General features: G+C 31.9%; 1 protein-coding gene across 4 annotated transcripts in view; it reads right to left on the bottom strand.

The window, feature by feature from the left end:
- LOC143241939 (endosome/lysosome-associated apoptosis and autophagy regulator family member 2-like) overlaps positions 1-14,811 on the bottom strand; it is a 91,060-nt gene that overhangs the window by 51,511 nt on the left and 24,738 nt on the right. For all 4 annotated transcript variants that reach the window (XM_076485252.1, XM_076485254.1, XM_076485253.1 and 1 more), the window contains exons 4-9: positions 10,811-10,958; positions 9,676-9,765; positions 7,380-7,494; positions 4,718-4,867; positions 3,038-3,307; positions 1,644-1,748 (exon numbers count right to left, since the gene is read on the bottom strand). In XM_076485252.1, the coding sequence (XP_076341367.1) occupies positions 1,644-1,748; positions 3,038-3,307; positions 4,718-4,867; positions 7,380-7,494; positions 9,676-9,765; positions 10,811-10,958 (878 nt within the window). The remainder of the gene's footprint in view (positions 1-1,643; positions 1,749-3,037; positions 3,308-4,717; positions 4,868-7,379; positions 7,495-9,675; positions 9,766-10,810; positions 10,959-14,811) is intronic.

Here is a 14,811-nt window from a genome sequence, read left to right as displayed (position 1 = left end):
ACTATACAATGGGCTATCTGCCCACCACAAGTATCGAAACCTGGTTTATAGCAGTGCGAGTCTGCAGACATATTGCTGTTCCATTGGGGGGCTTTTTGGTAAGGTAAACAAAATGTTATTTTAACTGTATTACAGTGATTGTAAACACTGTGAAACTGTTTACAGATATTATAAAACAGATAAAATTTAGAGTTTTACAAAAATAAAAGCTTTATTGGAAAATTTTACAAAAATATAGGAAAACATAAAACAACATTTGTAATTCAAATCATTTTTAACCATTTCTTTATTAAAATCAATATAAAATATTGTTGAATTTTCTAAGCTGCAAATTCATTAAAATATAATACATTTCAAAGATACATAAGCCACAGAAAGGTTATCTCGAGTTTCAAACTATTTCAATCATTAGTTTATTTCTAATGCAATAAAAGAAACTACACACAACAGTTCTGTGAAAAGATTGCCCTTGATCATTCAAAAATTAAATTAGTAACTTTATTTAACCTTATTTCTTGGGCAAATAACAATCATCTAAAGAAAACTGAACATTACAGCAGATATACTTGATGATGAGAAACCCATTTGAAATGAAAATAAATCTCAGAACAGTTGGTACAGGTATTTTATTGATAAGGAGAGAACAACGTTTTGACCTTCCATCTTCAGCTTAAGAAAGGTCGAAACGTTGTTCTCTACTTATCAGTAAAAGTGTTAATACCCATACCAGCCATTCTGAGATATATTACAGCAGATAAAAACTTTGTTAAATGTATTAAATTAAAAACAAAATTATTAAAATATTGTTATAATTTTATGAACAATACTGTGCTATAAAAGTAAGTCATAAAGAAGTTCTATACTAAATAAAACTATTTTATCAAATAATCAGAATAAATTATGCTATTCTTACAATTTGTTAAATTATACTGAGCATTTTTTACCTAATCTTACCTTTCTAAATGAGACACTACTCATTTAGACACACATAAGAGGTAATTGCCCAATGATATATTTCATGCCACATCTTCCAAAGTCATACACCATTCAGATATGACTGGAATAAGTCATGATTATGAATAACACAACATAACAGTCTGGGGGTAATTCATGGTTGAGGATTGCATCATATCTTACCTTCTAAGGTCACACATCTTTCAGACATGCCTGGTGTAGTTCATGAAAGAAAGGCCATAATTTCATGATGTCTTACCTTCCAAGGTCATACATTTTTCAGACATTCCTGGGGGTATTTCATGCCACCACTTGAAAGAGAGGCCATAATTTCATGATGTCTTACCTTCAAGGTCATACATTTTCAGACATTCCTGGGGTAATTCATGCCACCACTTGAAAGAGAGGCCATAATTTCATGATGTCTTACCTTCCAAGGTCATACATTTTCAGACATTCCTGGGGTATTTCATGCCACCACTTGAAAGAGAGGCCATAATTTCATGATGTCTTACCTTCCAAGGTCATACATTTTTCAGACATTCCTGGGGGTAATTCATGCCACCACTTGAAAGAGAGGCCATAATTTCATGATGTCTTACCTTCCAAGGTCATACATTTTTCAGACATTCCTGGGGGTAATTCATGCCACCACTTGAAAGAGAGGCCATAATTTCATGATGTCTTACCTTCCAAGGTCATACATTTTTCAGATATTCCTGGGGGTAATTCATGCCACCACTTGAAAGAGAGGCCATAATTGGGTACTGTTGATGCAGGACAAGGTTTACAAGCTAAGAAATGATAAAAGTTGAGTTTAAAGAACTGATGTCATACAGTAACTACAATATATTTATTATAACATAGAGAAATTTAAATAAAATAAAAATACATTTAAAACTATATGAAAAAGAGTGAGATTATGCCATCATCACAAGCCTAAAGATTGTTTGTTATTTGTATAACCAGCCTTGTAGGGATTGTTCAATATTTTTATAACCAGCCTTCTAAGGATTGTTTGTTATTTGTATAAGCAGCCTTGTAGGGATTGTTCAATATTTTTATAACCAGCCTTCTAAGGATTGTTTGCTATTTATATAACCAGCCTTGTAGGGATTGTTCATTATTTTTATAACCAGCCTTGTAGGGATTGTTCAATATTTTTATAACCAGCCTTGTAGGGATTGTTCAATATTTTTATAACCAGCCTTCTAAGGATTGTTTGTTATTTATATAACCAGCCTTGTAGGGATTGTTCATTATTTTTATAACCAGCCTTCTAAGGGTTGTTTGTTATTTATATAACCAGCCTTGTAGGGATTGTTCATTATTTTTATAACCAGCCTTCTAAGGGTTGTTTGTTATTTATATAACCAGCCTTGTAGGGATTGTTCATTATTTTTATAATCAGCCTTCTAAGGGTTGTTATTTTTATAACCAGCCTTCTAAGGGTTGTTTGTTATTTGTTTTTCACACAGTGATACTTGGTATGCCAGGTAACCAAACCATTCAAAACAATAGACAACAATGGACCAGTTCCCAGATATTTAAAGCTGTCAGTGTGTGGTTGATGTTTGTATAATCTCTATTGTGAACATAATTAACATACAACATACTTAATACTATTTATTAAAGTCATGGGAACTAACAACAGATAAAATAAGACATATAACCTAAACAGTAATATGTGTTATCTAAATACATTGAAAGAAGAAACTCAAACTTAACTATCAAAATATTGTACGTTGTTTCAAAATTAATATAAATAATTCTATCTCAGAAACTTTTACCTGAAGAAGACAGATTCATCTATAGAAGGTGTTATTGTTTGTTGTTAAGTACAAAATCTGTACAACAGTCTGTTTGTTCTATGTCCACCATGATTATCAAAAGTTGGATTTTAGCATTACAAGCCTTCAGACTCATTGCTAAGCAACTGGAGGGAAGAGGTTTGTAGTTTCTTCATTTTTTAAAGTGATTCACAAACTGTTTGACTCTGTTTTACTCACTTGAAAACTGTACAGTAATGTTCAATAGATAAGACTAACCACAGTATCCTTGGTAAATTAATTTTCAACATTACCTGAATAACCATCAGAGAAGTGATCTTTAGGGCAGAAAGCACACATTGAATTGTTGGAATACTCCATGCCTGGATTACAGGGTGGACAGTCCATTTTTGTACCTGAGACTGGAAGCTTGGCAGCAACCTTCAGATCGTCTCTACAGATCCTTGGTTTAACCCACTCATAGCGAAGTTCAGTTTGTTTCTTCTCATCACAAGGCGTTTGTATCTCATAGTAATCAAACTTTGTACATGGAGGACGGTCCACACATTTGGATGAACCTTTGGCTGATGATAAAATAAAGTTGTTTTTTTATAAATATAAAAGCATTTCATAATCCAAGAACAACAACCTGGTGTGCAAAAATAGAACCATACAATAAGACCATTTAGATATCAGATAATATAAGAAAGTGTAGCTTTACAGACTAGTAAAAAATATCAACATCTATCTTTAATAGCAACTCTTCATTTGTATAGGAAAAACAAAGTTAAAAACCAATAGTATTAAATACAAGTTTAAACACTTTAATGTGTAAAAATATGGAAAAACAAAGTTAAAAACCACTACTATGAAGTACAAGTTTCAACACTTTAGTGTGTAAAGATATGGAAAACAAAGTTAAAAACCAATAGTATCAAGTACAAGTTTAAACACTTTAATGTGTAAAAATATGGAAAAACAATGTTAAAAACCACTACTATAAAGTACAAGTTTCAACACTTTAGAGTGTAAAGATATGGAAAAACAATGTTAAAAACCAATAGTATCAAGTACAAGTTTCAACACTTTAATTCTTGTGAATAGATTATATACACAGCTTATTCCAAGTACCACTAGGGCACAAGATCGTTCAGCTTAAAGTGAGTTTCAGAGTTGCTAAACTTCAGTTGTATCAGGATGAATAAGCTGTCTTGTTTTGCTAGTTTTATGTAATAATTAATAGTTAATTTTATGATTAAAATTTCCCAGATGCTGAAATACAGCACGATCACACTCAGAAACTGAATGTACACAAAAACATATAGACCTTTAACCAATGGAAAAATTCAACCTCAGTGTTACTGGATATAAAGATCCTATATATAAACTGAATGTACACAAAAACATATAGACCTTTAACCAATGGAAAATTCAACATCAGTGTTACTGAAGATAAAGATCCTATATATAAACTGAATGTACACAAAAACATATAGACTTTTAACCAATGGAAACATTCAACCTCAGTGTTATTGGATATAAAGATCCTATATATAAACTGAATGTACACAAAAACATATAGACCTTTAACCAATGGAAAAATTCAACCTCAGTGTTACTGGAGATAAAGATCCTATATATAAACTGAATGTACACAAAAGCATATAGACCTTTAACCAATGGAAACGTTCAACCTCAGTGTTACTGGATATAAAGATCCTATATATAAACTGAATGTACACAAGAACATATAGACTTTTAACCAATGGAAACGTTCAACCTCAGTGTTACTGGATATAAAGATCCTATATATAAACTGAATGTACACAAAAACATATAGACCTTTAACCAATGGAAACGTTCAACCTGTGTTACTGGATATAAAGATCCTATATACACACAAGGACAGTAAAGTTATAGACAAACTGGATGACAGTATCTCATGGGAAATAAGTAGTTAAAGATCCTAAATACACACAAGGACAGTAACTTACGGGAAAACTGGATGACAGTATCACATGGTAAACAAGATGAAGCCCCTCTTTCCGAGTAAGTGTTTTCTTTACATTGTGTACAAAACTTTGAGCCTTTACTGCTATAAGTTCCAGCCTCACATGGGGTGCACTCAGAGGCATAAGCAACCCCTAGAAAAATGAAGGTAAACATCTAAAATTCACTTAGTGAAGTTCTGTAATTTATATCCACCAAACTCTCTGTTGCTGTAACTAATCCACAAAATATACATCAGATAATAGGTTTAATATTTTTACATTAGTAGTTAGATATGAATATATGAGGTTTAAAACAATTGAGTCTTTTGTGAATTTGGGAGTTTAAACACTGAAAAATGACATCAATAATTAACTTTCTCTGGTATTTAATAATGTGTAGAAAAATGTATCAACTTCAACAGGATATAGAAAAAACAAGTTATACCAATATAACAACTATACTAATTAATAGTTTCATGAAAGACACGTTAAATGTCAATTACTAGTCTTACAATATAATAAACAGTTATAAAAAAGATGAATTAATTATTAATAATGATAATTAAAGTTTATTAGCAGCCAAAGAAGATATGACAATGGTTAATAGGTGATATTTATAATCTGATAAACAGTAACATACAAAATGAGTTATATGTTAAAAACTGGTAATTACAAGCTAATAAACAACTATGCATGAAATGGGTTACATGTAAATGACTAGTAATCAATAGCAGAAGACAGCAGGCCAAGAGACAGGTTAACAGTTAATAACTGTAATACATACTAGTATTTACAGTCTCATAACCAGTTGAACAAGACACATTAACTTTTAAAAACTGAAATACATACCAATATCTACAGTCTGATAACCAGTTAAACAAGAGACAGGTTAACAGTTAATAACTGGAATACATACAAGTATCTACAGTCTGTTAACCAGTTAAACAAGAGACAGGTTAACAGTTAATAACTGTAATACATACTAATATCTACAGTCTCATAACCAGTTGAACAAGACACATTAACTATTAAAAACTGAAATACATACCAATATCTACAGTCTGATAACCAGTTAACAAAGAGACAGGTTAACTGTTAATAACTGGAATACTTACCAATATCTACAGTCTGATAACCAGTTAACAAAGAGACAGGTTAACTGTTAATAACTGGAATACATACCAATATCTACAGTCTGATAACCAGTTAACAAAGAGACAGGTTAACTGTTAATAACTGGAATACATACTAATATCTACACTCTGATAACCAGTTAAACAAGAGACAGGTTAACAGTTAATAACTGGAATACATACAAGTATCTACAGTCTGTTAACCAGTTAAACAAGAGACAGGTTAACAGTTAATAACTGTAATACATACTAATATCTACAGTCTCATAACCAGTTGAACAAGACACATTAACTATTAAAAACTGAAATACATACCAATATCTACAGTCTGATAACCAGTTAACAAAGAGACAGGTTAACTGTTAATAACTGGAATACATACAAGTATCTTCACTCTAATAACCAGTTAAACAAGAGTCAGGTTAAATGTTAATAACTGGAATACATACTAATATCTACACTCTGATAACCAGTTAAACAAGAGTCAGGTTAAATGTTAATAACAGGAATACATACTAGTATCTACAGTCTGATAACCAGTTAAACAAGAGTCAGGTTAAATGTTAATAACTGGAATACATACTACAGGGTGTTCTGAAGGTCACTGTGCAGTTTTGAAAGCAGTGATAACAGCATTTATTCAGTCTATTTCAAGCCAGCAACTGATGGTGATGTTTAGAAACAAAATAAGAAGGATCCAGGCCTGTATTGATGCCAACGGGGTCACTTTCAACATTGTTTATAATTGTTATTCATATTTACCTCCTGTATTCTGTATTGAAACATGTCTATTAATAAATATATAAGTGCACAGTGACTTTCCGAACACCCTGTAGTATCTACATTCTGATAACCGGTTAACCAAGAGACAGGTTAAATATTAATAACTGGAATACATACTAGTATCTACAGTCTAATGACCAGTTAAACAAGAGACAGGTTAACTGTTAATAAATGGAATACATACTAGTATCTACAGTGTGATAACCAGTTAAACAAGAGACAGGTTAACTGTTACTAACTGGAATACATACTAGTATCTACAGTGTGATAACCAGTTAAACAAGAGAGGAAAACTGTTAATAACTGGAATACATACAAGTATCTACCATGTGATAACCAGTTAAACAAGAGTCAGTTTAATGGTTAATAACTGGAATACATACTAATATCTACAGTCTGTTAACCAGTTAAACAAGAGTCAGGTTAATGGTTAATAACTGGAATACATACTAATATCTACAGTGTGATAACCAGTTAAACAAGAGTCAGGTTAAATGTTAACAACTGGAATACATACAAGTATCTACAGTCTGTTAACCAGTTAAACAAGAGTCAGGTTAATGGTTAATAACTGGAATACATACTAATATCTACAGTCTGATAGAAGAATCAAGTTGAACAATTCCTTCACCGTAAGAAATAAAATATGGTTTATTACAGAACACAATTAAAATAGAACAAACTAGAAACAGTTTTTGTAAACATTTCTGTGGTGAATTTGAGGAATAATTATTAATAGTTAATATTACCTGTAACAGTGATGGACTTGATCCTTACAGGCTTATGTTTCCTATCATTTCTATTCATCATCCCCATATCAACAGTCTTCCAATACAGGACATTTAGACCAGCTTTCAGTTCCACCTGTGTGACAGTAAGAAGTTTATGAACTCTATTCCAGTACAGCCATACAGTTGTAGCAATCTGAACAATCACAGGAAAGTACATTTATAAACAGATCATGAAATTCACCTTCAACATTTTGTAGTGAACAAACAATGGAAAAAAAGAGTTAGAAAATTTGTATCACAGAAACTACACTGCTATATCTACTTCTATCAGTTACATCCTATACAACATGCTACTGGATATCATATACTTTTGTTCCTATTTACGCAACATACTATGATGATCTGCATATCTAACAAAAGTTACCTAAAATTATATCTTCTTTGTTGTTTACACTGTGATTCCATGTGTTTCACTTATCTGCTGCCCCTCACCTAGCAGGTTGCATAATCTAAACATGTAGTTTAGGTTGGTGGGTATTTTTATAGAAGAATTACTCAGCCTATCTTTAATTTCTTACTTACAGTAAACACAGTAAATATACTTACAGTGACAGTTTTATAAAAGTAATGACTTCCAACAGTAACAAGGTATATATAATTACAATGATTGTTTTATAAAAGTAATGACTTGCATCAGTAACTAAGGTAAATATACTAACAGTAACTGTTTTATAAAAGTAATGACTTGCATCAGTAACCAAGATAAATATACTAACAGTAACTGTTTTATAAAAGTAATGACTTGCATCAGTAACCAAGGTAAATATACTAACAGTAACTGTTTTATAAAAGTAATGACTTGCATCAGTAACAAATGTAAATATACTAACAGTAACTGTTTTATAAAAGTAATGACTTGCACCAGTAACCAATGTAAATATACTAACAGTAACTGTTTTATAAAAGTAATGACTTGCACCAGTAACCAAGGTAAATATACTAACAGTAACTGTTTTATAAAAGTAATGACTTGCATCAGTAACCAAGGTAAATATACTAACAGTGACTGTTTTATAAAAGTAATGACTTGCACCAGTAACCAAGGTAAATATACTAACAGTGACTGTTTTATAAAAGTAATGACTTGCACCAGTAACCAAGGTAAATATACTAACAGTGACTGTTTTATAAAAGTAATGACTTGCACCAGTAACCAAGGTAAATATACTAACAGTAACTATTTTATAAAAGTAATGACTTGCACCAGTAACCAATGTAAATATACTAACAGTAACTGTTTTATAAAAGTAATGACTTGCACCAGTTACCAAGGTAAATATACTAACAGTAACTGTTTTATAAAAGTAATGACTTGCATCAGTAACCAAGGTAAATATACTAACAGTGACTGTTTTATAAAAGTAATGACTTGCACCAGTAACCAAGGTAAATATACTAACAGTAACTGTTTTATAAAAGTAATGACTTGCACCAGTAACCAAGGTAAATATACTAACAGTAACTGTTTTATAAAAGTAATGACTTGCATCAGTAACCAAGGTAAATATACTAACAGTAACTGTTTTATAAAGGTAATGACTTGCACCAGTAACCAAAGTAAATATACTAACAGTGACTGTTTTATAAAAGTAATGACTTGCATCAGTTACCAAGGTAAATATACTAACAGTAACTGTTTTATAAAAGTAATGACTTGCATCAGTTACCAAGGTAAATATACTAACAGTGACTGTTTTATAAAAGTAATGACTTGCACCAGTAACCAAGGTAAATATACTAACAGTGACTGTTTTATAAAAGTAATGACTTGCACCAGTAACCAAGGTAAATATACTAACAATGACTGTTTTATAAAAGTAATGACTTGCACCAGTAACCAAGGTAAACATACTAACAGTAACTATTTTATAAAAGTAATGACTTGCACCAGTAACCAAGGTAAATATACTAACAGTGACTGTTTTATAAAAGTAATGACTTGCACCAGTAACCAAGGTAAATATACTAACAGTGACTGTTTTATAAAAGTAATGACTTGCACCAGTAACCAAGGTAAATATACTAACAGTGACTGTTTTATAAAAGTAATGACTTGCACCAGTAACCAAGGTAAATATACTAACAGTGACTGTTTTATAAAAGTAATGACTTGCACCAGTAACCAAGGTAAATATACTAACAGTGACTGTTTTATAAAAGTAATGACTTGCATCAGTTACCAAGGTAAATACACTAACAGCAACTATTTTATAAAAGTAATGACTTGCACCAGTAACAAAGTAAATATTCTTACAGTTACTGTTTTCCACTGTCCTTCTTCAGATTTTGAAGGCCACTTGTACTTTTCCACTTCACTTATTGACTGACATTGATCATTCTGGGCCTGAGGTAGAAAATGTGAGTTCATATAATACCAGATAGCCTTGTATCTTAAGGTAACCTAGAAATTTCTTATAGCAAAATAATGATGTGAATATTATGAATGAAATAAGATGAATTACATAGATTTGCGGTGTTTTTCCTGTGAGGCCTAAAGAGGTTTGTATGATAATATTAATTCACTATTTTAGTTTAATGTCTCAGTAAGTGAAATAAAGAATTGTTTGTTGTAATAGTACATTGCTACATTCATTATATTTCTCTCAGTACATTAAGTGGGAGAAACAGTGATTTTTAAAACAGCACACCATCACAGTGATGAGTGACTCTCACTAGTTTATGTCTGGTCCACTATGTTCATTAGTGCTGTGACTCATGAAAGTAAATGTTTATCATGTTACTGACAAATGTTTGGCTTACTTTACAAAGGTATATTACCTTACACGTTATAATTACTGATTTACTAGTCATAATATTCTCCACCTCAAACAAGTGAAGCAGGACATCTTTTTATGCTTACCTTCCCTGTGTACTTTTAAAATTCTCCAAAGATATATCCAACCTGGTTCACCTAGAAATGTGCAATGTGTTTACCACCACATGTGTGTCCATCTCAAGACATACATGACTGTACTTAACCTGCACCTAACAGTAATCTTTTTAATTTACAAAGTAAATATACTAACTATATATAAATAATATATATAAATACTATAATAAACTATATATAAATACTAAATATGTTTAGTATTTTTTCTGATTTATAATAAATGTTATGAAATTAAATTTGTTTCCATCAAAAAAGTTAAGTTTCACTATGATAGACTTGAAGGAACAAATATATGGAATTCTATTAACTGAATTTTCAAGTTTGTTGAATGTCATGGATTAATGAACTAGATGTTTAACCATTGAAAAAATTATAGTTCTATCACTAAATAATTCAGTCAGACTTTGTCATAACACTTTAGATTTGTCTATAAATTTCATCAAAGTTATTTCCTTATTAACTTAATAAAGTTATGTTCTCAGTAATGAATTACTTTTACCTCAAAGTTAAAGATGATATCATCGTCAGTATATTCATACATGTATGAGAGAATACCAGGCTTCACAAGTTTAACAGAGTAGGTCAGTGTGCTAACACAGGATCCACCATGTGATACTATGAAGTTGCCCATAGGTTCCCAGGCATTGCTGAAAACAATAAAGTAAATGTCACAAGATGATAGTAGAGTACCTTTAATGTGTACCAACTTCAAACAATATACTTCTATATAGAGACAGTAACCTGAACCAATATACTTCTATGTAGAGACTCATACACAGTCACATCAGACAATATACTTCTATATAGACATTCACATGCAGTCACTTAGCTGGTTTTTGAAAACAAAGTTATAAAACCCAGACATGATATTGAACCAGGATAATTAAACATTTACATATTCAACCACTATATATAAACACTATGCTGGAGGCTACAGATTTTAAATTACATTTTCAAACAAATAAAGAAAATTAAACAGTTTACAATAATTGTGTGAAAAGAATGAAGATTTTTAAAACAATTACTACTAATTACTAAACACATCCTTACTCCACCAGCAATTACTACTAAGCAATAAACATCTCCTTACTGTACCAACAATTACTACTAAGCAATAAACATCTCCTTACTGTACCAACAATTACCACTAAGCAATAAACATCTCCTTACTGTACCAACAATTACCACTAAGCAATAAACATCTCCTTACTGTACCAACAATTACCACTAATCACTAAACATGTCCTTACTGTACCAACAATTACCACTAATCACTAAACATGTCCTTACCCCACCAACAATTACTACTAAATAATAAACACGTCCTAACTCCACCAACAACTACTACTAATCAGTAAACACATCCTTACTCCACCAACAACTAATACTAAATAATAAACACGTTCTTACTCCACCAACAACTACTACTAAATAATAAACACATCCTTACTCCACCAACAACTACTACTAATCAGTAAACACATCCTTACTCCACCAACAACTAATACTAATCAGTAAACACATCCTTACTCCACCAACAACTAATACTAAATAATAAACACGTTCTTACTCCACCAACAACTACTACTAAATAATAAACACATCCGTACTCCACCAACAACTACTACTAATCAGTAAACACATCCTTACTCCACCAACAACTAATACTAAATAATAAACACGTTCTTACTCCAACAACAACTACTACTAAATAATAAACACATCCTTACTCCACTAACAACTACTACTAATCAGTAAACACATCCTTACTCCACCAACAATTACTACTACATAATAAACACGTTCTTACTCCACCAACAACTACTACTAAATAATAAACATATCCTTACTCCACCAACAACTACTACTAAATAATAAACACATCCTTACTCCAACAACAACTACTACTAAATAATAAACACGTCCTTACTCCACCAACAACTACTACTAAATAATAAACACATCCTTACTCCACCAACAACTACTACTAAATAATAAACACGTCCTTACTCCACCAACAACTACTACTAAATAATAAACACGTCCTTACTCCACCAACAACTACTACTAAATAATAAACACGTCCTTACTCCACCAACAACTACTACTAAATAATAAACACGTCCTTACTCCACCAACAACTAATACTAATCACTAAACACATCCTTACTCCACCGACTCTGCTAAACATTGAACACAACCTTTCCCCACTTGGTCATTCCTTTTTAATGTATGTTCAAGTTCTGTATATTTTACTTCTAAAGTACCATTTTGAAAAGGCATGTGATGTAAAATCATAAAGATGGGTTGAAATAAAATAAATATTTGTTTTTAACTAGCTACTATTATAAAATTAATGTTATACAAAACCAAAAGCTGTTGTATCCTACTACAAAGGTACCACTTTAAAAAGTTTCTTAGAGGCAGTGAAATGTGGTTTACATGTTACATTTGTTAACTGTATATTTTCTAGAGACACTGACACTTAATTTATAGTTAAACTTGTTACCAATATGTTTCTTACAGAGAATGACACTTCATTTACAGTTAAACTTGTTAACAATGTGTTTCCTAGAGACAGTGACACTTGATTTGTAAGCAGAGGTAAGAACCTACTGGAAATACACTTTCAGTTAAGGAGACATTATAACTTCTGATATGGTACATTATCTCTTCTCACACAACTAGCTAAAATCTTATATTGAATGGATGAAGAGATCAATGCAATGTAAAGAAATAATCATCCTTCGAATGCATCTGAAGGACACTCCGAATGATGAGACAGATAGATTCTAAAATATGATTTGAGGAACTGCACCACTTCTGAAACAGGTATATTCTTTGCATATTGTAGAAAGATGTCACATATATAGACAGAAAACAGAAGAGCACATCCAAGTGGGAAAGAACTATGGCAGAATAAATATCCTAATCATACAATATTAATGACACTCAAAACCAGAAATTACAAAAGCAAGTAAAATGAAAAGGATGTGCCTTTAGGTAAAGAGCAGCTAGCATATAACAGACTATATGTGTCAAGTGAAGTATAAGCCAAAACCCAGACACCAGGTACCAACAACCATGTAGGGGTAGGAAATATGATCATACTGTTGGTAATTCAACTACAATCCCTAACCCAGCCATCTGGGGTGGGGATGGGGGTAAAAAAGAGAATTATAACATCTTCACTTGAAGTTCATGAAACCAGAAAGAATCTAGTACCCTCCTGACTCATGAGCAGAATATATATGGATATGATAAATGGATAGATCAATTTGGGAACCTTTTGAAAATGTATCTAAATAATATAAACTGTCATCTCCCTCAAGAGATGTCTAAACAATATAAACTATCACCTTCAAAAGTTAAACTGATCAGAACCACCACAAGCACATTAACATCCTCAGAATAAGAAACTCCAAAGGATAACAAAGGAAAAGAACCATAACAATCTACAATTCCATCATGACCCACAATACTAATGGAGTAGAAATGAGGGAGGTAAATAGAAATCTGTAATAGATTTGTGAGAACTTATATTGATAGGTTATAGTCTAACATAAAGTATGGCCACTGGGAGTAGAAATGAGGGAGGTAAATAGATTTGTGGGAACTTATATTGATAGGCTATAGTCTAACATAAAGTATGGCCACTGGGAGTAGAAATGAGGGAGGTAGATAGATTTGTGGGAACGTATATTGATAGGCTATAGTCTAACATAAAGTACGGCCACTGGGAGTAGAAATGAGGGAGGTAAATAGATTTGTGGGAACTTATATTGATAGGCTATAGTCTAACATAAAGTATGGCCACTGGGAGTAGAAATGAGGGAGGTAAATAGATTTGTGGGAACTTATATTGATAGGCTATAGTCTAACATAAAGTATGGCCACTGGGAGTAGAAATGAGGGAGGTAGATAGATTTGTGGGAACGTATATTGATAGGCTATAGTCTAACATAAAGTATGGCCACTGGGAGTAGAAATGAGGGAGGTAAATAGATTTGTGAGAACTTATATTGATAGGCTATAGTCTAACATAAAGTATGGCCACTGGGAGTAGAAATGAGGGAGGTAAATAGATTTGTGGGAACTTATATTGATAGGCTATAGTCTAACATAAAGTACGGCCACTGGGAGTAGAAATGAGGGAGGTAAATAGATTTGTGGGAACTTATATTGATAGGCTATAGTCTAACATAAAGTACGGCCACTGGGAGTAGAAATGAGGGAGGTAAATAGATTTGTGGGAACTTATATTGATAGGCTATAGTCTAACATAAAGTACGGCCACTGGGAGTAGAAATGAGGGAGGTAGATAGATTTGTGGGAACGTATATTGATAGGCTATAGTCTAACATAAAGTATGGCCACTGGGAGTAGAAATGAGGGAGGTAAATAGATTTGTGGGAACTTATATTGATAGGCTATAGTCTAACATAAAATATGGCCACTAGGAACTGATTACATGGGTGGTAGTAGGAAACAATTTTGAGA

This window comes from Tachypleus tridentatus, unplaced genomic scaffold (genome assembly GCF_004210375.1).
Source record: "Tachypleus tridentatus isolate NWPU-2018 unplaced genomic scaffold, ASM421037v1 Hic_cluster_1, whole genome shotgun sequence".
Classification (NCBI taxonomy): domain Eukaryota; kingdom Metazoa; phylum Arthropoda; class Merostomata; order Xiphosura; family Limulidae; genus Tachypleus; species Tachypleus tridentatus.
The sequence above is the reverse complement of the archived record's forward strand: the minus strand, read 5'-3'. Positions and strand labels throughout refer to the sequence as shown.